The 19,913-nt window shown below is 42.8% G+C and overlaps 1 protein-coding gene across 4 annotated transcripts in view; it reads left to right on the top strand.

The window, feature by feature from the left end:
• OTUD4 (OTU deubiquitinase 4) overlaps positions 1-19,913 on the top strand; it is a 47,621-nt gene that overhangs the window by 3,415 nt on the left and 24,293 nt on the right. For all 4 annotated transcript variants that reach the window (XM_084756188.1, XM_084756185.1, XM_084756187.1 and 1 more), the window contains exons 2-10: positions 2,927-3,010; positions 4,517-4,567; positions 8,784-8,830; positions 9,614-9,686; positions 11,424-11,505; positions 13,273-13,402; positions 17,243-17,297; positions 17,498-17,615; positions 17,705-17,769. In XM_084756188.1, the coding sequence (XP_084612314.1) occupies positions 2,963-3,010; positions 4,517-4,567; positions 8,784-8,830; positions 9,614-9,686; positions 11,424-11,505; positions 13,273-13,402; positions 17,243-17,297; positions 17,498-17,615; positions 17,705-17,769 (669 nt within the window). In that variant the 5' untranslated portion in view covers positions 2,927-2,962. The remainder of the gene's footprint in view (positions 1-2,926; positions 3,011-4,516; positions 4,568-8,783; positions 8,831-9,613; positions 9,687-11,423; positions 11,506-13,272; positions 13,403-17,242; positions 17,298-17,497; positions 17,616-17,704; positions 17,770-19,913) is intronic.

Here is a 19,913-nt window from a genome sequence, read left to right as displayed (position 1 = left end):
ATAGGTTGCCAAATGTGGTATGTTGAAATGGCAAACTGTTGGTGCTTTTAAAAATATGTGGATGGTTCTTGCCATGCAGGAAGCTTGGACTGGTTAAGGCTGAAGCAGTAAGGAAGGTTCACCTAGTTTAAGGAAAGTTTGTCTAGTTAGAACGAAAAACAGCTGTTGGATTGAAAAGCTGACCTCAAGGAGTGCGTCTTCTGCCTTCTGGCGTATTAGAGCATACTGGCTGTCAGTGGAAGTGAGCCTTGGCTGTTGTCAAGGGAGGTGTGAGGTGTGCAGCTGGAGCCTCTCTTCTCCTGACAGTTTAACATTAGGGAGACCTAGTTGGAGTTGTAATCCTTACAGCTACATCCTACTATAAATTTACAAGCAGCCTTCATTGCTGACGTGATGCTTATTTCAAGTGTATGAGTGATGGTGTGGGGTTGTGGGTTTTAACCTTGAATGTTGGAATACTGGGAATATCTTCATTTAAGATACCTATTTATGCCGGGCGTGGTGGCACACGCCTTTAGTCCCAGCACTCGGGAGGCGGAGGCAGGCGGATCGCTGTGAGTTCGAGGCCAGCCTGGTCTACAAAGTGGGTCCAGGACAGCCAAGGCTACACAGAGAAACCCTGTCTGGAAAAACCAAAAACAAACAACAACAACAACAACAACAAAAGATACCTATTTATACAAACTGAGTTTTACTTTATTTTCTTTAAACATGGTGAGAGCATTGGGGATTAACATTTGATAAGAAATTTATTTTGCTTCTTTTCAGAGCACAAATTTTGATAAAATTGCAGTGAGTCCGTTCTTTTCGTTGTTGTTGAACTGCTTGTTTAGGGAGTTAACAGATGAGAGATTGAACATACTTTATTATTTTTGTTTGCTTTTATTTGTGTGTGTGTGTGTCTGCTGTCTGTCTGTCTTTGAGTACACCACTGCATATGTGTGGAAGTCAGACAGATAGTTTGTGGGATCAAACTCAGCAAGGGCCTTTACCAGTTGAGCCATCTTGCTAGCCCTGGGTTTGCATGTAAGAATAAATGCTCTAGCTCTTGGGATGACATCACTCAGTTGAGCATGGCTGCTCATTTGGGTATTTTGAATATTGTAAGTTTGATAAGCAAAGTTACACATAATTATTTTGAAACCATGGTAGGCTTACATTTTCTTTTCTTTCTTTTTTATTTTTCTTTTCAGACAGGATAGCCTTGGCTGTCCTGAACTGCCATTGTAGACCAAGCTGACCTTGAACTCAGAGATTCACCTGCCTCTGCCTCCCTGAGTGCTGGGATTACAGGTGTGCGCCACCACGCCCAACAGGTTTACTTTTTCAAATAAGGCTGTTATTGATGAAAATAACTTTTTCCCTTGTGGTATTGAGGATTGAACTAGGGCTAAGTATGTGCTGGGCAATCTTTCGTTGAGTGATAGTCCCAATGCTTTTTTTTCTTCTTCTTCATTTTCTTTCTTGTTTGTTTGTTTTTTTGAAACAGGGTTTCCTTGTGTAGCTCTGACTGTCCTGGAACTCGCTCTCTAGATCAGGCTGGCCTCTAACTTACTCTGCCTCCCAAATTCGGGGATTAAAGGCCTGTGCCACCGCCTTAGGGCTCTTTTCTTTTTTCTGTTTTGGGTTTTCAAGGCAGGAATTTGCTGGGTAGCCCTGGCTGTCCTAGAACTAGGGCTGTAGTCTAGGCTGGCCTTGAACTCAGAGATCTGTTGCCTCTGCCTCCCAAGTGCTAGCTAGGACTAGAGGTGTGTACCACCACACCCAGCCCCAACTAACTGGTTTGCAGTTTTTTATTTTGAGAGAGGTTCTCACTCAGTTGCTTGTACTGACTTTGAGTGCCTGGCTCTTAGTCTATTAACAAGCATAGGATGAGCCCCAGCGTTCCGTAGCATTTCAGTCTGCTTTATGAGGAACAAAGTTAATTGTAGAAGGCCTGCAACAGAGGAGAGCTTCTTAGGAGTATAACTGTGTCCTCAAAGGAGTGATTTTAGGAGAAATGGTGACAAATACTTTATAGAATGACATTGGCAGGCTGGATGCTGTGATGGTCGGATGCCTTTAATCCTAGGACTTGGGAGCAGAGGCAGGCTGATCTCTGAGTTTAAGGCCAGCCTAGTCTACAGAACAAATTTTGGGATAGTAAGGGTGACACAGAGAAGCCCTGTCTTGAAAACAACAACAACAGCACCAATAACAACAACAAGACATTAAGCTTACAGAATATTGTTAATTTTTAATCTTTGGTTTTTCGAGACAGGGTTTCTCTGTGTAGCCTTGGCTGTCCTAGACTCACTTTGTAGACCAGGCTGGCCTTGAACCCACAGCGATCCGCCTGCCTCTGCCTCCTGAGTGCTGGGATTAAAGCTGTGGGCCACCACCGCCCAGTGAATATTGTTTTTATATGTCTTAGTCACTATAATGCTGTGAAGAGACATCATGCCCAGGGAACTCTAATGAAAAAAAGTGTTCAGTTGGGGGCTTGCTGGCAGTTTCAGAGGGTTCTTCAGTGCATGATTGTGGTGGGGAGGCACTGGAGCCGGAGCTGAAAGCTCCATCTTGATCTGGGCTTGGGAACACGCAGTGTGGGGCCTAGCACAGGCTTTTCAAACCTCAAAGCCGACCCTCAGTGCTAGCTCCTCCAGCAAGGCCACACTCCTTGTCCTGGTCCTTTTAAATAACTTTACTTCCTGGCCACTAAGCACTCAAATATATGCGCCTGTGGGTATTGTTCCTGCTCAAACCACCAATGTGTCATGTTCTAGTGCTCAGAGAGGTCAGAATGAGAGAAGATAATAAGTTACAGAAAGGGAGAGGACAGGCTTAACTATTGGTTGTCACATCACTTTGGGGGTAAAATTGGCATTAGTTTGTAACTTAAGTTTGTTTTTAACAACATACTTAATGCGTTGCCGTTTTGTTTTAGGTGTTGCACTCTCAGTCTCGGCATGTGGAAGTTAGGATGGCCTGTATTCGCTACCTTCGAGAGAACAGAGAGAAATTTGAAGAGGTAAATTTTACCTTAGATTTAATGGTGTCTTTACTTGGATTTACATTTTGTCCGTTTTGACCATTGGAAAGACTCTAGTAAGACTCTAGTTACTATTTCTTAGGCTAGACTTTTTTTTTTTTTAAAGATTATTTATGTATACAGTGTTCATGCATGTATACCTGTATGTCAGAAGAGGGCATTAGATCACATTACAGTTGGTTGTGAGCCACCATGTAGTTACTGGGAATTGAACTCAGGACCTCTGGAATAACAGGCAGTGCTCTTAACCACTGTGCCATCTCTCCAGCCCACAGGCTAGACTCATTGCGTAGCTCCTCAGTAGAGTAGGGTCTTGTGAGCCCTTCTTCTATCCATGCTGGAGTGTGACGATGTCAGTTGTGTGAGTAACCACAGTTTAGGAGTGCAAAGATCTGTGTTGTGTCTAGAAGACAGTATATCATATGCTGCTCTTCATCCTTCCAGCCCCGTTCTTTGCTGTGTGACAGGGCGTCCCCTGAGCTTGGGGGAGGTTGGTGTGGAGTCACGTTTAGGGTAGACCACTCACACTTACTCTTGTCACTTGCACCAGTTATGTGTCTGTCCATCTCTGTCCACTGCATAGAGAAGCTTCTCTGACCCATGTTGACAACACATATACATAGGTAAAGACACAGGATTTATAAGGCAGTTGGATACATGTCTGTCTAGCCAAACCAACACCTGTAGGGTCATTGTGGGACCTGTGACTTCCCCAGCCATGAATTTTTGTTCAGAAGGAATAAATCCCTCTGGTGGGGTAGTTCTCATTTAATCAAAGAGCACTTGGCTGTTCCCAAACAGCCATGCCTCTGTTGGACCAGCGGCTAGTCTCTTGCCTGCCAGGGTTCAGGGCTAGGTAAGACCGTAGTTTTTTCTCCCCCAGCAGCCTACGTAAGTAACATCTTCTGGCCTCATGAAAGCTAGCCAGCAGGGAGGAAGTTTCCCAGCCAGTTTGAGCGCGGTGTCTTTGTGTGCTTCATTCAGCATTTCTGGTGTATACAGCAGTAGGTCTTGCCTCCTGATTTTGGTGGGCAATGAAGAGCAGTGGCAATAGCCTCTGGTTTTTGTTTTTTGTTTTTTGTTTTTGTTTTTTCCTGGAGACAAGGTTTCTCTGTGTAGCCTTGGCTGTCTGAACTATCTTTGTAGACCAGGCTGGCCTTGAACTCACAGCGATCTACCTGCCTCTGCCTCCTAAGTGCTAGGATTAAAGGCGTGCACGACCACACTTGGCTTAGGTAGGGTTTCTGATAGAAGTTTTGAAAAAAGATTTTAAAAAACTGTATATTTGCGCACGTGTGTGTATGTATAACATGTACAGGTATGTTAGCCAGGAGTTGGCGTCAGGTCATCTGGAGCGAGAGTTACAGGTGGTATGTACTGCACGGTGTGAGTGCTGGGGACGGAAACCAGGTCTTCTGCAAAAGCAAGAAGTGTTTTTACGAGCTGAACCACTTCTAGGCCCCTAATGATTTGTTTTTCTTGCAGTTTATAGAAGGGCCATTTGAAGAATATTTAAAACGTTTGGAAAATCCACAGGTATGTAGTAATCGAATTTCTGCTAATGTATATCCAAACATATTAAAACTTATTGATGGAAAGTCTGTAGTGTATGATAGTTGGAGTGACTGTACCCTTTGTGCAGTGTTTAATCAAAGATATTTGGGTAAGTCTGGTGTGATGGCGCATGTCTTTAATCCCAGCACTCGGGAGGCAGAGGCAGGAGGATCACTGTGAGCTCAAGGCCAGCCTGGTCTACAAAGTGAGTCCAGGACAGCCAAGGCTACACAGAGAAACCCTGTCTCGAAAAACAAAACAAAAAACCTTACCAGAGATTCAGATAACTGGAATGTCTCTTTAATAGGCAGGAAGGCAAATATAAACTAGGAAAGTGCGTGTGTTAGAAGTACAGATAGAGTAACTGTTAATAGGCCTCAGACCGACAGGGCTGTGAGAGTCGCTCAGTCAAGCAGTGTTCAGATGAAGGGTGCCTAATCAGGAAAAACGTGAGGAAGGCAGAGGGAGAGGACAGTCACTCTGCTGGAGCATGGAGAAGACAGTAAGAAGCAGTGGGGAAAGCTGGACCTGGTACACACCTTCAATCCCAGCACAGGCGTGGTGGTGCACACCTTCAATCCCAGCACAGGCGTGGTGGTGCACACCTTCAATCCCAGCACAGGCGTGGTGGTGCACACCTCCAATCCTAGCAGGCAGATCTCTGACCAGCCTGGTCTATAGAGAGTTCCAGAACAGCCAAAGCTACACAGAGGAAACCCTTTCTGGAAAAATGTAGATAGGCCAGACATGGTGGCGCATGCCTTCAATCCCAGCACTCGTAGGTGGGTCTATTTGAGGACAACCTGATCTATAGAGTGAGTCTAGGACAGCCAGGACTACAAGAAAAATCCTGTCTCAAAAAAAAATGTAGATAGATAGATAAATAGATAAGTGAAGTATCAAAATAAGTTGGAGGGGAGACTGTGCCCATGAATTAGTTGTTGTGTGGTATAAATGTTGATTCTCTGGCTCCCATCCCACATAAGTCGCTAAGGCCTTGAAGTCTGCCTGTCTATCATGAGAAGGACATATAAGGGTTTTGAGGTAAGAAATGAGAATTGCACCTACCCTGTTCAACGTTTTGTCTGTATTCATCTGTTTTCTCTCTAGTTGGATTCATCGCTTTGATCTTAAGAGTTCTGTATGTTGCATTCAGTGGTACTACCTAGAAGCCAAAGTAGTGCCCAGTGTTTTTGTTGCCCAGATGCATGGATTAAAAACGTGGTGTATAAAATGTTTGTTTTGCATCCTGAGCACTGAGCCCAGCACCTTGTGCATATTGTCAGACAAGGACTGTATCAGTGAGCGCAGTCCTCCGCCTCGTCTTTTCCTCTGGAGGCCTTGCAGTCACTGTACAGCACAGGCTGGCTTTGAACTCAGTGCTCTCCTTTCTCCGGCTTTCAGAGTGCCATCGACATGCCGAGCTGGAAACAGCTTGTGCTGCCTGAGGCCAGGCACATTTCTTTTTAAATAGCGGGGGGGGGGGGGGGGGGGGGGGGGAAGTGGGGGGGGGAAGTGGGGGAAGTGTTGGTGTTGTGTTCTCCCCCTGCCCCCCCCCCCCCCCAGACAGGGTCTCTCTGTGTAGCCTGGGCTGTCCTGGACTCGATTGGTAGACCAGGCTGGCCTCAGACTCACAGTGACCCACCTGCTTCTGCCTCCCAAGTGCTGGGAGTAAAGGCGTGCGCCACCACTCCTGGCACGAAAATATTTTTATATGATATACAACATTTGTCCATGTTTTTGAGGCATTACCGCACCTTTCTGTAGGTGTGTGGATATAAGGTGTGATGATCACATCTGGTGGCCTGGCCTGTCTCTTCAGTCACCATGTCTTGGGTTTGGGAACCGTTGCAGTTGTGTCTGTTAGTATTTTGAGATACACAGTTAAATGTAGCAGTTACTGTGCTCACTGTGCTAGGTACTGGGAACCCACCCCTCCCCTAGTTTTCTGTGCACTGATGTTTTGCCTCCTTGTATGTTTGTGTGAAGGTGTCAGATTTTAGAGTTTTCAGACAGGTGTCAGCTGCCATGTGGGTACTGGAAATTGAATCTGGGTCCTCTGCAGTGCTTTTAATCACTGAACCTTTGTTTTGTTTTGTTTTTTGAGACAGGGTTTTTTTGTGTAGCCCTGGCTGGCCTTGAACTCAGAAATTCACCTACCTCTACCTCCCAAATGCTGGGATTAAAGGTGTGTGCCCCCCCCCCCCCCACACACACACAGGGTTTCTCTGTAACAGCTCTGGCTGTCCTGGAGCTCCCTGTAGTCCCTCAAACTCATGGAGATCTGCCTGCCTCTGCCTCCCAAGTGCTGAGGGTGTGCGCCACACTGCCCGGCCCCAGCTCGTTTTCTTTTGTTTTTTTCAAGACAGAGTTTCTCTGTGTAGCCTTGGTTGTCCTGGGACTCTCTGTAGACCAGGCTGCTTGGAATTCATAGAGATCCCTTGCCTCTGCCTCCCGAGTCCTTGGATTAAGAGCCTACATTACCACCACCTGGCTCACTTATTTTCTTCTGAGAAATAAAGGTTTACATTTGATGGTTGATTTTTAGTTAAGGAAGGAGATAATATTTTGCGATGGCAGTTGTTTACTTATTCAGATTAGAGTAGAATTTATTTGGAAGGTTACGTATAAGAAAGGCTATTCTTAACAGGCAGGCTATTTTTTTTCTAAAGATTTTTTGATGTTAATGATCTAATTGCATATATATATATATATATATATATATATATATATATATATATATATATATTCCACTGTGTATGTGTTCTGGGTCTGCTGCAAGAGCAGCAAGTGCTCTCAATGGCTGAGCCCTCTCTCCAGCCCATTTACAGTCTTAGATTCAGTATAGCCCATATTGCATAAGAGGGCATCACATGGGAGGATGTGTGAGAAGCCCACTAGCCCTCAGGCTGTTATTAGTAGGCCAGGGCCTAGTTCAAGAAGTCCGCGTTAGTATGTGGCACCTAGATCGTCTTGAAAACCAAGGCCAATGTGGAGGAGCTAGTGAAACATAGTCTGTTCCTGAAGCCTCGGCGCTGTCTAAGCTGCTCATCTGTGTGCTCCTTTGTGTGTTGGAAGTTGTAGCAAGCAGTTTGTCACAGTGCGTTCACAGTGACTCTTAATATTAAGACTATTACTTTTACAAGCAACCTCGGGCAAATTTCTACATTATAAGATGTTAAATATAGGTGCAAGGATTTGGATTTTGTCTTGAATTTCCTGTCTCTGTTGTGAATTTATGGTTTTCTTGTAGCTATGACAATATTAAGGGAAGAGGGATTTGTTTAAGGCCTGAGGTGACTTTGTGGTAGTGAGTGTGTAGCAGCTGCTTGCTCACAGCTTATAGGACCCGGAAGCAGTGATGGACCAGGCCTGCCTCCTCCTGCCGACTTTGACCAACTAGGGTCTACAACTCCTGAAACATCATCACCAGCTGGGGACCAAGTGTTAAAAAACATGAGCACCCCAAACCATAACACACCCTTACAGTTCTTTTTATGCACACATGTATACAAATATATAGCTTTCTTATTAAAAAATATGGCTATTTTGATTTCATGTTGTAACTTACTAGACTCCAGTGATCTTTCACATTGCTTCCTGTGTGGACACTTCCTTCTTTGCAGTACATGCAGCATGTTCTACAGAGTGGACAAATCAAAATTTATTACTTGAGGTTCTTGGGACCTTTCCTTTTTTTTTTTTAATACTGTGACAAATACGTTGCATCAATACCTTTGTGTTTTGTGGACATAAAAACATCCCATCAGGGTAGAACTGTACCAGAACAGGGAAGACCCTCTGGAACTGGAGGCCTGGACAATTGTTAGCTGCCTTCTGGGTCCCAGGAACCAGGGCTTGGGTCCTTTGCATTAGCAACAAGATGGTTATTCATTGAGCCATCTCTCTAACTCTGTTTTCTTAGCCGATTTAATAATATGTTAATGGTGTACTGTATAAAGGGTGTTATGGCTGGCTGGTGGTGGCACACACCTTTAATCCCAGCACTCAGGAGGTGCAGGCAGGTAGGTCTCTGAGTTCAAGGCCAGCCTGGTCTACAAGGAGTGTCTAGCACAGCCAGGACTACACAGAGAAAGTCTGTTTCAAAAACAAAAAAAGGAGATGGGTTATAAAGTGTATAATGTATGTTGTAAAAATTAAGATATTTACATGCCATCTTTTTTTTTTCTCAATACAGGAATGGGTAGGACAAGTGGAAATAAGTGCCCTTTCTCTTATGTACAGGTAAACCACAGAACTCCTAAGTAAAACAATAAAAGTAAAATAACTGGAAAATTAGTATATTACATTGAACTAAAAATGTTAAAGTTCAGAGGTGTTTTATACCTCAGTTGTGAAAGACCTTCTCTAAGGTTGGAGCTTGAGGCTGGGCGTAGTGGTGCACGCCTTTAATCCCAGCACTCTGGAGGCCGAGGCAGGGGGATCTCTGTGAATTCAAAGCCAGCCTGGTCTACAGAGAGTTCCAGGACAGCCAAGGCTACACAGAGAAACCCTATCTTGAACCCTTCCCCTACCCCCCCCACCCCCCACCCCCCACCCCCCCCCCCCGCAAAAAAAAGAGAGCTTGATGGTTAGATATCAATGTTTAAATGAAATGTTTTAATTCTTGAGGGATTTTTGAAAAACGGCACAGAAAAAAAATAGACTATGCCCTAAAAGCTATTGCATATCAGTTTTTTTTTAGAGAAAGGCCTTACTCTCAGGGCCAGTAACACTGAGTGGCCTCAGGGAAGAACTTGAGTGCCGTTCTTCCTCATTGCTGCAGTTTCTGTGAGAACATGGTTTCCTTGTAGAATTATCTCTGAAGTTATCTATGTTGTGTATCTTACATAAGAATTATTTTGAAATTTTAATTTTTTAGAAAACATACTTCTAGTATTTTATAGTATAGTTATTTCACTTTCTATCTTCAGTGCCTAAAACACACTACCTAATATACAGATAAATGATTAATTTCAATTCATAAAATAAATTCTCTTAGAAGTAATATCTGAATTTTATTTTCAGGAAAGATTTTGTAATATACCAGGAGCCAAATGTTTCTCCTTCACAAGTAACTGAAAATAATTTTCCTGAGAAGGTAAGAATTCTTTGAATTATTAAAATATATTTAAAGTAAAGAGCTGCTTAGTTGCTACTTTGACCTCCTAAGCTATAATTTTAAATGACCCTGAAATGTTACTATATGAAAGTTAAACTCTTTCTGCCTGAATGTATGTCTGTATGAAGGTGTCAGGTCTTGGAGTCACAGTTGTGAGCTGCCATGTGGGTGCTGGGAATTGAACCTAGGTCCTCTGGAAGAACAATCAGTGCTCTTAACTGCTGAGCCATCTCTCCAGCCCCTTGTTTTTTTAAAGTTAGGTTAATCATCAACATGTTGATCACATCATGAAGTAGTTAAATAGCTTGTGAAAGTCCTCTGCTTGTGTACAGATACACTAGTGTTCTGTTTCCTATTGAAAGGTAATTTTAGTAGCCAGAGTGTCACTGAATCATTGTGGTCATAAGGTGGAAACAGCGGAAAAGTTTTATGAAGCGTAGAAAGAAAAAACCCAGCTGATTCACTGTAAGAGAATTTTACCTTAGTGGAATGATGCAGGCCGCGGCGAAGGACATTGTGTGCTGCTTGTGTGTAAGAGAGAGAGAGGAAGTGAGTGGTATGCTATCTGTCCTTTCAGGATGGAGACTGTTGTGGGCTGTGGCATGTTTAAACTGTCATGTAAATGTCTTGTGTAGTGGTAATCGGTTACTTTGAAAATACTTACAGCTGACAGGCAGGAAAAGCTTATCTTTGATTCTGTCTCATAAAAGTTAGCATTAGGATGCCTTTAGGATGGTTTCCTTCCCCTTCCCTTTCCCTTCCCCTTATTTATCACTTCCCCTCCCCCTCCCATCTTTCCTCCTTTCTTTTTCTTTACCCCTTTCTCCCTCCTTCCCCTCTTTCTCTCCAAAGTCTTGTTGTAAGGTACAAGCTGAGCCCAAATTCTTAAACCCTAGGTTGTTTTTTTTTTTTTTTTTTAAAAGAAAAATGCTGTTAGTATTTATTTCATGGGTATGATGAGTATGTTTGCCTGCATGTATGTCTTTGCACATTGTGCGTACAGTACCCTAGGAGACCTGAAGAGGGTCGAGCCTCTGGAACTGTGTGTGTGTGTAAGTACAGACGGCCCAGAGGCCAGAGCTCAGACCCGTGGAGCTAGAGTTACCTGTGGTTGTGAGCTGCCAGACGTGGGGGCTGGGAGACACACTGTGGTTCTGTGAGAGCAGTAAGTGCTTTTAGTCATTGAAGTATCTCAACAGTTAGACTTCCTTTAAGTAGTCAAATTACATATCTGTTTTAGTTTTTTGAGATAGTTTCTTTACGTAGATCTTCCTGCCTCAGCCTCCCTAAATGCTAGGATTACAGATATTTGCAACCACTTGTGACTACTTACTGTGTCTTGGGTTTTTTGTTTTTTGTTTTTGTTTTTGTTTTTGTTTTTTTTCCATACTAAAAACATTTTCAGAATGGGCATGGCAGTGCTTACCTCTAACCCAGCACTGCAGAGGTGAGCACCGGAGGATAGGACTTTCAAGGCCAGTTTCCACCATATAGGGAGTTTGAGGCCAGCCTAGGATACACGAGACTGGCTCAAAAAACAAACAAATCCTAAGAGAGAACTCAGCTTAGTGTGGCTTTTCAGCATGCTGCGCTGGACTGTAGTTTGACAACGTTGGAGCTGCGTTGTTTCTAAAGGTGTGGTTCAGAAGCTTTGGAAACAGTTGACTTTGTGAGTATTAACTGTGACTGACAGAAGTCTTGCTTACTTCCCTTTAGGTGTTGCTGTGTTTTTCGAATGGAAATCATTATGATATTGTCTATCCTATAACTTATAAAGATACGTCTGCTGTGTGTCAGTGTAAGTATCATCCCTTGTTCATCCACACAGGAGTCACAGCCTAAGCCACACAGACTTAGTAAGGATTTGTATCCATTTGTCAAGGGATTGAACAAATGCAGCATTTAGTTGTATTTTGTTTAAAGGGAGGGTTTCCTACCCTTGACACTACTGAGATTTTGGGCCAGATTCTTCTGATGGGATGTTTCCCTGTGCATCGCAGGGTTTCCCAGTAGATGTCAGTAACATTTGTTACCTCATGGTGACATCTAGTTTCTACAGGTTTTTCTACATACTTCGTGGTTAGCTGGATTCTCCACCTCTCCACATTAATGGGAATACTGTTTTAGGAGCAGAGAAATAAAATGGCCCATTCTGCTTTGAACTCCTTTTTCCTCATATGAATAGTAGTGTTGCACATATAATTGCTTTTTTCTTTTTTATTTCTTCCTGTTTTTGGGGACAGGGTCTCACCGTGTAACCTTGACTGTCCATGAACTTCCTACGTAGACCTTGTCTTGAACTCTGCAGCAGTTGCCTCTGCCTCTCAAGAACTGGCATTAGGCATGCACCAGCACTCCTGGCTTTTTTCACTAGTCTTATGTGACCAGTAAAAGAGTAGTAAACCTTTATTTTATTTTATTTTATTTTATTTTATTTTTTTTCTTTGAGACAGGGTTTCTCTGTGTAGCTTTGGCTAGCCTAGACTCAACTTTGTAGACCAGGCTGGCCTCAAACTCACAAGATCTATCTCTGTCTCCCTGCAATTAAAGGCGTGTATAAACACGCTCCAGTAGTAAACATTTTAAAAGCATATGTGATGTTTTTGTGGTGTGATATTTGGCCATCTTTTGGCTATGTCCCGAAGAGACATAACTTGCCTTCCCTGTGTTGACTGGGTGAGTCTGAGACTTGCCCTCTCAGCTGGAACCCTAGAGAGGACTGTGGGGGTTCATTTAGAGGCCAAGCATGCATTCTTAGTGCACTTAATTTCAGGAAGTTCATTGTAATAAAGCATGGGTTTTTACAACTCCTCCCCTGGGTTTGAATTTTTGGTGTACTTTTTAACAAATTAATTAATTATTATTATTTTTTTGTGTGTGTGTGAACTGTATTTCCCTGTTTTTAGATACACTAGCTCTGTAGACCAGGCTGGCCATGAACCCAGAGATCCCCACCTTTGCTTCCCAAGTGCTGGGTGTAAAGGCATGTGGCACCACCGACTGGCTTTTAGAACCTTCCTTTTCCTCCCTGGGCTCAGTTTCTCTGTGTAGCCTTGGTTGTCCTGGACTCACTTTGTGGACTAGGATAACCTTCAGCTCACAGACATCTGCCTGCTTCTTCCAGAGTGCTGGGATGGAAGCAGCTAGTATACTGTGCTGTTCTGCATTTCTCTTCTCTGCAAACTTAATGATGCTTAAGTTTTTCCATCCAGAACCTTTGGGCTAGGTCTCTTGTGTGATGTCCCAAAGCCTGTAGACTGAAAATATGAGCTGACATTTTAAATGTGAGGATACCAAAAGCTTTAGTGTTAGTAGAATCAAGTAGTTGCTCACTATGCGTTTTTCACTTTTCCTGTCATGTTTGCTTCCTAGATATGATCTACTTTAATTGTGTTTTCCCGACTTAATCTAAACAGAAAAAGGTTCCTGTTGTTTCTAGGTTAAATGGGGCTTTTGACTGTAAGAGCTTGTATACACCTACTGAAAATTTCAGAAGCCTGAGTGGTACTTTTCCTGTTTTCTAAACATGCCTATAATGTTGTGTACTGTGCTTCTTTAATTGCAGCTCTCCTTTATGAATTGCTCTATGAGAAGGTATTTAAAACTGATGTTAGTAAAATCATGGTGGGCCTAGAAACCTCTGAAGTGGCTGAAAGCAACAGTGACATATCAGATTCTGAGGACGACAGCTGCAAGTAAGAATACATTTCAATCCTAAAGTTTCTTTCTAGTGTCACCCAAGGAACATTTTCATGTGTTAAGGTGTATATTCATAAAACACTGATACACAGTAATGTTTCTTTATTGTTGCTATGAGTTTGACCTAATTTTTTTTAATGGGGGTAACCTTGAGAGTTGACTTTGTTTAATGGGAATTTATATGTATGTAATTGATAAATATGTAGAATAGATTTGACCAGTGTATATGCATTGTAGAACTATGAAGTTGACTTGTTTGCACATCTAGTGTTGGAACAATGTTTTGATCTTGATCTTCCTGATCTTTTTATACTTTTCTTCCTTTGCTTCTGCCACCTCTTTTTAGAATGAGTGCTTCAGTGTGGTGTTCTGTGGGACAGTCCTTCAAGGCTACAGGCAGACACACCTTTTAGAGTCACTGAGGTAGTTCAGACAGGTTCAGATGCTCAGGCCCGGACATCCAGGCATACTTGTGGACACTAAGCACAGTTTCGTAGTACATGTGAATGAGTGCAGGCACTTTGAGGGGAGGTGGCAGCTTCTTTGTTGCTAGAGTAAAGGACCTTGTGAGCCTCCTGACTAGGTTCTGGGAACTGAACTTAGATCCTCTGCAAGAACAGTATGGGATCTTAGAACCACTGGACCATCTCTGCAGCCTTGGTTAGTCTTCTGAGGCAGAGTCTAGGTATTGCCGGAGCTCACTGAACTAAGAATGGCTTACTCTCCTGGTGTCCTGTTGTCTCCACCTTCCAAGTGCTTAGGGTTAGGCTTGTGTGCCATCAGGCCTGGCTTCTAGTGCTGGGCCAGTCTAGCACTCTGGGAAGGTCGTCTCTGTATATTGAGTTGTTAGTTCTATGCCCAAAGAGAGCTGAGTACTGTCTGGATTTTGGGATTATTATTCTTGCGGCTCAGCACCTGCATCTTACGTTGTAAACAAACACCTTTTGATCAGCTTATTAAAGAGCTGATGGCCAATATCTAAGCAGGAGACAAAAGGTGGGATATCTGGGCTCAGAGAGGGTCTGATGAGGTAGGGTGGGGTGTTTGCCTGTGGGGCTGAATGAGAAAGAGGTAACAGGCCAGGTGTCCGGTGGTGGATAGAAAGTTAGATGAGCTAGCTGGGAGGTAGCCCAAGCCAAGGCCTAAGCTATAATAAGTAATAATAAGCCCCTGTCTTTATCAATTTTATGGTGGTCCCAGAGAAAGTCTCACTCTGTTCTAGAAATTTGTTGAATTAACATCTTCTGATCATTTTTTTATGCTTCACAGTGGTTGATGTTGTGAATTTTGTCCTAGCTTATGCTGACTAATTATGCATAGAGATTGTTCTCTTCTTTTCAGACATAAAACCCGATCCAGATATTAGTAAGCAGAGACATTGAGGTGGTGGCTATGCTGTTCATGCTTGGCATGGATGGGTCTTCAAACTTGTCTCTTGAATGCTGTAGACATTTGCTGTGTTATGGACATGTGCGTCGTTGTGCTTGGTTTCCCTTTTACACTGTTCACCTTTCCATGACAGTAAAATTGACTTAGCTGGATATATATAAGGCTTAGAGATCGAGTGCTTGCTTAGCATGTGGGAGGCCATGGGGGTGAGCCTTCTGTACTAGGAGGAGGGAAAAACCCTTTTTTGTTTTTTTAAATTACTTTTGAGACAGGGTTTCTCTGTGTAGCCCCGACTGTCCTAGACTTGCTTTGTAGACCAGGCTGGCCTGGAACTCACAGAGATCCACTTGCTGGAATTAAAGGCGTGCGCCACCACCACCTGGCAAGCATCTTGTGTGTCCTTTTTTTTTTTTTCTTCTTTTCTGAGACAGGTTTCTCTGTGTAGCCTTAACTGTCCTGGACCAGGCTGGCCTCGAACTCACAAAGATCCACCTGCCTCTGTCTCCGTAGTGCTGGGATTAAAGGCGTGACCACCACTGTCCGGCTGTCATGTTGGCGTTTTAAGAGGGAACACTGTATAACCGTGTCAAGGATAGATAGTTTAATGTGCTAATTAGGGGGGAAGATGTATATACTATGTTCTTGGATTATTTTTACATTCATATTGGTGGGTCTAGAGTCTGCTTGGAATGGTGAGGGAATTTTTTTCCGGTCTAGACTCCAGGCTCTAGCTCCCTTTAAGTGAATATTTGGAGGTAATTTTGAAATCTAGATGTAGATTTTTTTTTTTAAAGACAGGTTTCTCTGTCTACCTTGTCTGCCCTGGAACTCACTCTGTATGGCCTCAAACTCAAAACCTCTGCCTGCCTCTGTCTCCCAAGTGCTGAGATTGAAGATGTATACCATCTCCACCTAGTCTAGATACAGTTCTCTCTCTCTCTCTCTGTCTCTCCCCCCATCCCCTCTCCCTCCCCCCCTTTTGTGGGGGGCAGGGTTTCTCTGTGTAGCATTGGTTGTCCTGGACACAAACTCAAAGCCATCTGTGATCTGTGCCTCCGCCTCCTGGAGTACTGGGATTAAAGGCGTGCACCACCATGCCTGGCTTAGATACAAATTTCTTAAGGCGGAGTTTTAGGATCGAGAGATAAGATACTGTAGGGGCTAAAGAAGAACCTCTAACATCTTGACTCACAGCAGCCTGTTAGCCAGCTCGGTGGGTCTTTTGTATGTCTTCATCTGGAATACTAGATATGATGTACTGTCTTCTTACCTTTCTTTAGTCAAGGGCATCTCAGCAAGGCCTTTTCTACTACCACCTTGTGTTATCTTTTCTTCTTGTTTGTTTTTTCAAGACAAGGTTTTTCTGTGTAGCCCTGCTGGCCTCCAACTCACAGAGAACTGCCTACCTGTTCGACTGCGGTGACCACTCCAGGCTTGTGTTGTTTTATTTTACACTGCTGTGCTTGCTACCTTTTGTTTGCCATAGGATTTAGTAGGTTTTTTGTTTGTTTGTTTGTTTTCAAGACTAGGGTTTCTCTGTTAACAGAGCTCTGCCTGTCCTGGACTCACTTTGTAGACCAAGCTGGCCTCGAATTTGAGTTCTGAGATTAAGGGAGTTGGGGACACCATGCCAGCCGGGCAGGTAGTTCTTACTGTACTGATTACTTGTCTAGTTTGTGTTTACCTTTCCTAGTGTGAGCAGTTTCTCTTTTACTGCTTACCCCCAGCTAGTCTACTGATAATCCGTGCGCAGCACGTAGGAGGCCCTCAGCTGTAGAGTAATGAGCGCACAGTGGGCTGGTGACGGTTCTTGGATTGACTCAAGATGGGGATTTTTTTTTTTTAAAGAAAAGGGCTAGTTATGAATCTAGACATTTTAACAACTGGGTTTTGGGCTTTTTTAAAATTATAAATACTATAATTTGGTTGTAATAGTTCTTTAAAAAACTTTGATACTTATTGAAAATTTTAATGTTGAATCTTTTGTAAATTGCTATTTTAGCCACTCAAATACTGCATCCTGCCCCCCTTTTTGTTTCCTTTTTTGTTGTTTACTAAATCAGTAAGAATTGCTAGTAGTAAGTCTGATTGTTTAAAAATATATGTATACATATACTTCATCTATATGTATAATATATACTTACATATGCTAAAACTTTATTGGTGTTATTGGAGCCTCATGTTTTTTTAGCAGGTAGCTGACTTGAGTGTTTTAGCTGAGGTTAAAAGTTAACTACATGCACTGGGCGTGGTGGCACACCTTTAATCCCAGTACTTGGGAGGCAGAGGCAGGCGGTTGCTGTGAGTTTGAGGCCAGCCTGGTCTACAAAGAGAGGCCAGGACAGCCAAGGGTACAGAGTCCCTATCTTGAAAAACAAAACAAAACAAAAAGTTGACTACTTGCAAATACATTTTCATTTCCTAATTATGGTTCTGTTCCTTTATAGGGGTAAAAGTCCTGCTGCCACTGATGTGAATGGATTTAAACCCTCGGGCAATGAGGTACTTTTAACTTACTCTTTAATGTGTAAAGAAACTGATAATTATGGTTATTTTCTGTAGAATTTTTTTGTAAGAAATTGATTTGCTGCTTCCTAATTTATTTTTAAGTTTTTTCCCCATTGTTTTGCTTTTGTGCATATTTGAAGCATTGTTTTAAGAGCATTTCTGTGTTGATTGGATTTCTGACCTTGTTTACTTAGAACCCAAAGAACAATGGGAGCTCAGCTGGCCTTCCTTTGTCCAGGAAGGTTCTGAAGTCGCTTAACCCAGCAGTCTATAGAAATGTGGAGTATGAAATCTGGTTGAAGTCTAAACAAGGTGAGTTAAACCTAAATCTTCTGGAAAATTGCCATGTCGCACTTGAAGATAATGAATTATTTACAATGTATTTTTTCTTAATCTAATAGCACAACAAAAACGAGATTATTCCATTGCTGCTGGTTTACAGTATGAAGTTGGAGATAAATCCCACGTAAGTGATTTCTGCTAAAAGAGAAATGACTGTACCTGACTGAATCTTATGTTCTGATACTTTCCAAAGGAAAATTTGACTGCTTATAATTTGGACTTTAGAATTCATTTATGGTAGCACATTCTAAATACATTTTATCCAAAATACACGTAAGTTACAAGCAGAATCATCTTAATGCTGAAATTTGTATGTTTGTATAGCCACAGTGCTTTTGCTATTTGCTTCTTTTGTTATTGAACATTGTCTCACTGTGTAGTCCTGGCTGGCCTGGAAGTCACAGATCCGCCTTCCTCTTCCTTCTCAATTCTGGATCTTTGTTCATTTTATTTGAATACAGTTTAATTGAAGTCTTAAGCAACTGAAATTATAAACAGGCTACTTGTTTACTCAAGTATGCAGGATATACTTTAAAGTTTGATAGTAAATAAAAGACTAGTTGATTTGCATGTGGTGGTGTACACCTTTGACCTCAGCACTTGGGAGACAAGGCAAGTTGGATTCTGTGTGTTCAAGGCTAGTGTCTGGTTTTCATATTAAGTTCCAGGTCAGCTAGGATTACATAGTGAGACCTTGTATCAAAAGCAAAGCAAATCATGGCAACGTGGCTCAGCAGATGAGAGTTCTTGCTGCTCTTTCAGAGAATCTGAGTTTATACCCAGATGAGGAGGCTTAACGCAGTGTGTCCCAACTCCAAGGATTCTGGCATTTGCATGCCAGGATCTAGCATTCCTCAGGTAGCAGAAACTCACATGTGAAACCTAGAAAACTTAAACAATTATTTTATTACTTTATTGTTATTATTATTTGTTTCTGGTTTGTTTGTTTGTTTGTTTGTTTTTGAGATAGTGTTTCTCTGCGTTATCTTGGCTGTTCTGGACTCGCTTTGTAGACCAGGATGGCCTCAAACTCACAGTGATCCTCCTGCTTCTGCCTCCTGAGTGCTGGGATTACAGGCGTGCACACCACTACAAAAACATTCTTAAGCAACGCCAGTTGAGCCTGGTGGCATACACCTTTAATCCCAGCAGAGGCAGGCAGTTCTCTGTGAGTTCAAGGTCAGCTGGTCTACAAAGTGAGTACAGGTCAGCTAAGGCTACACAGAAAATCCCTGTCTCTAAACAAACAAAAGCAATGCCCTGTTGTGATTAGTGAGGAATGAGGTGTCAGCTCAGAGCTGTGTTTTCTGCTGCTATCTTACCTGACGCAGCCATTGGCCAGTGCACAGGTTAGTGTGTGCAGTTTGCTTAGAAGAAACTTCCAGGCATTCTTACCCATGCCACCATTTATACCACTGGCCCTCAGCCAGAAAGGTAAGGAACAGTGAGGCTTCTGAAGAGGTGAGCAGTCTGTTGCTCACGTTCTCTTTGTCTCTCTGGTTTTTTGAGCCAGGGTTTCTCTGTGTAGCCCTACCTGTCTTGGATTTGCTTTGTAGACCAGGCTGTCCTCAAACTCAGAGATCTGCCTGCCTCTGCCTCCTGAGTGCCAGTATTACAGGCATGTGCCGCTGTGTGGCTTAGTTTGCTCTCTTTCTTTCTTCCTTTTTTTTTTTTTTTTTAAGGTTGATTTATTTATTATGTATACAGTGCTCTGGCTACGTGCGCACCTGCAGGCCACATTACAGATGGTTGTGAGCCACCACGTGGCTGCTGGGAGTTGAGCTCAACACCTCCTGAGTAGCGGGCAGTGCTCTTAACCTCTGACCCATCTCTCCAGCCTGAAGTTGGCTCTCTAAGGAGCAAAAAAGTCATCAGTATTATATGTTTTTAGTATAAAAATGGAAAGATAGAAGCAGTAATAGTCCTTTATTTGTAGAGTAGCATCTGTGTAGACTGCTGCCCTCTGTGTGATATATATATCTGCACTGCATCCCCAGGCACTCTCTGTTGTATTAATTACTGTTGCCAGCTCCAATTTGCATATGAACAAACACAATAGTAACTTGCCCAAGGTGGTGCTAGTCAGTGGAAAAGCCACATCTGGAGTTTGAAAGCCAGGATGGGTTGACAGCTGTTGATGCATTGTTTGCAGGTTGGTAGATTGTACTATTGCTTCTTGACGTTTTTTTGGAACAGTTCAAAAGATTTTGACTGAATAAACAGTCTTTCTCTTAGGTACAGAGGTATTGTACCTTAGGGAGACAGATT

This window comes from Acomys minous (assembly GCF_964271855.1).
Source record: "Acomys minous genome assembly, chromosome: 14".
In the NCBI taxonomy this organism is placed as follows: Eukaryota; Metazoa; Chordata; class Mammalia; order Rodentia; family Muridae; genus Acomys; species Acomys minous.
Note: the sequence above shows the minus strand (reverse complement) of the source record. Positions and strands in the feature narration are given on the sequence as shown.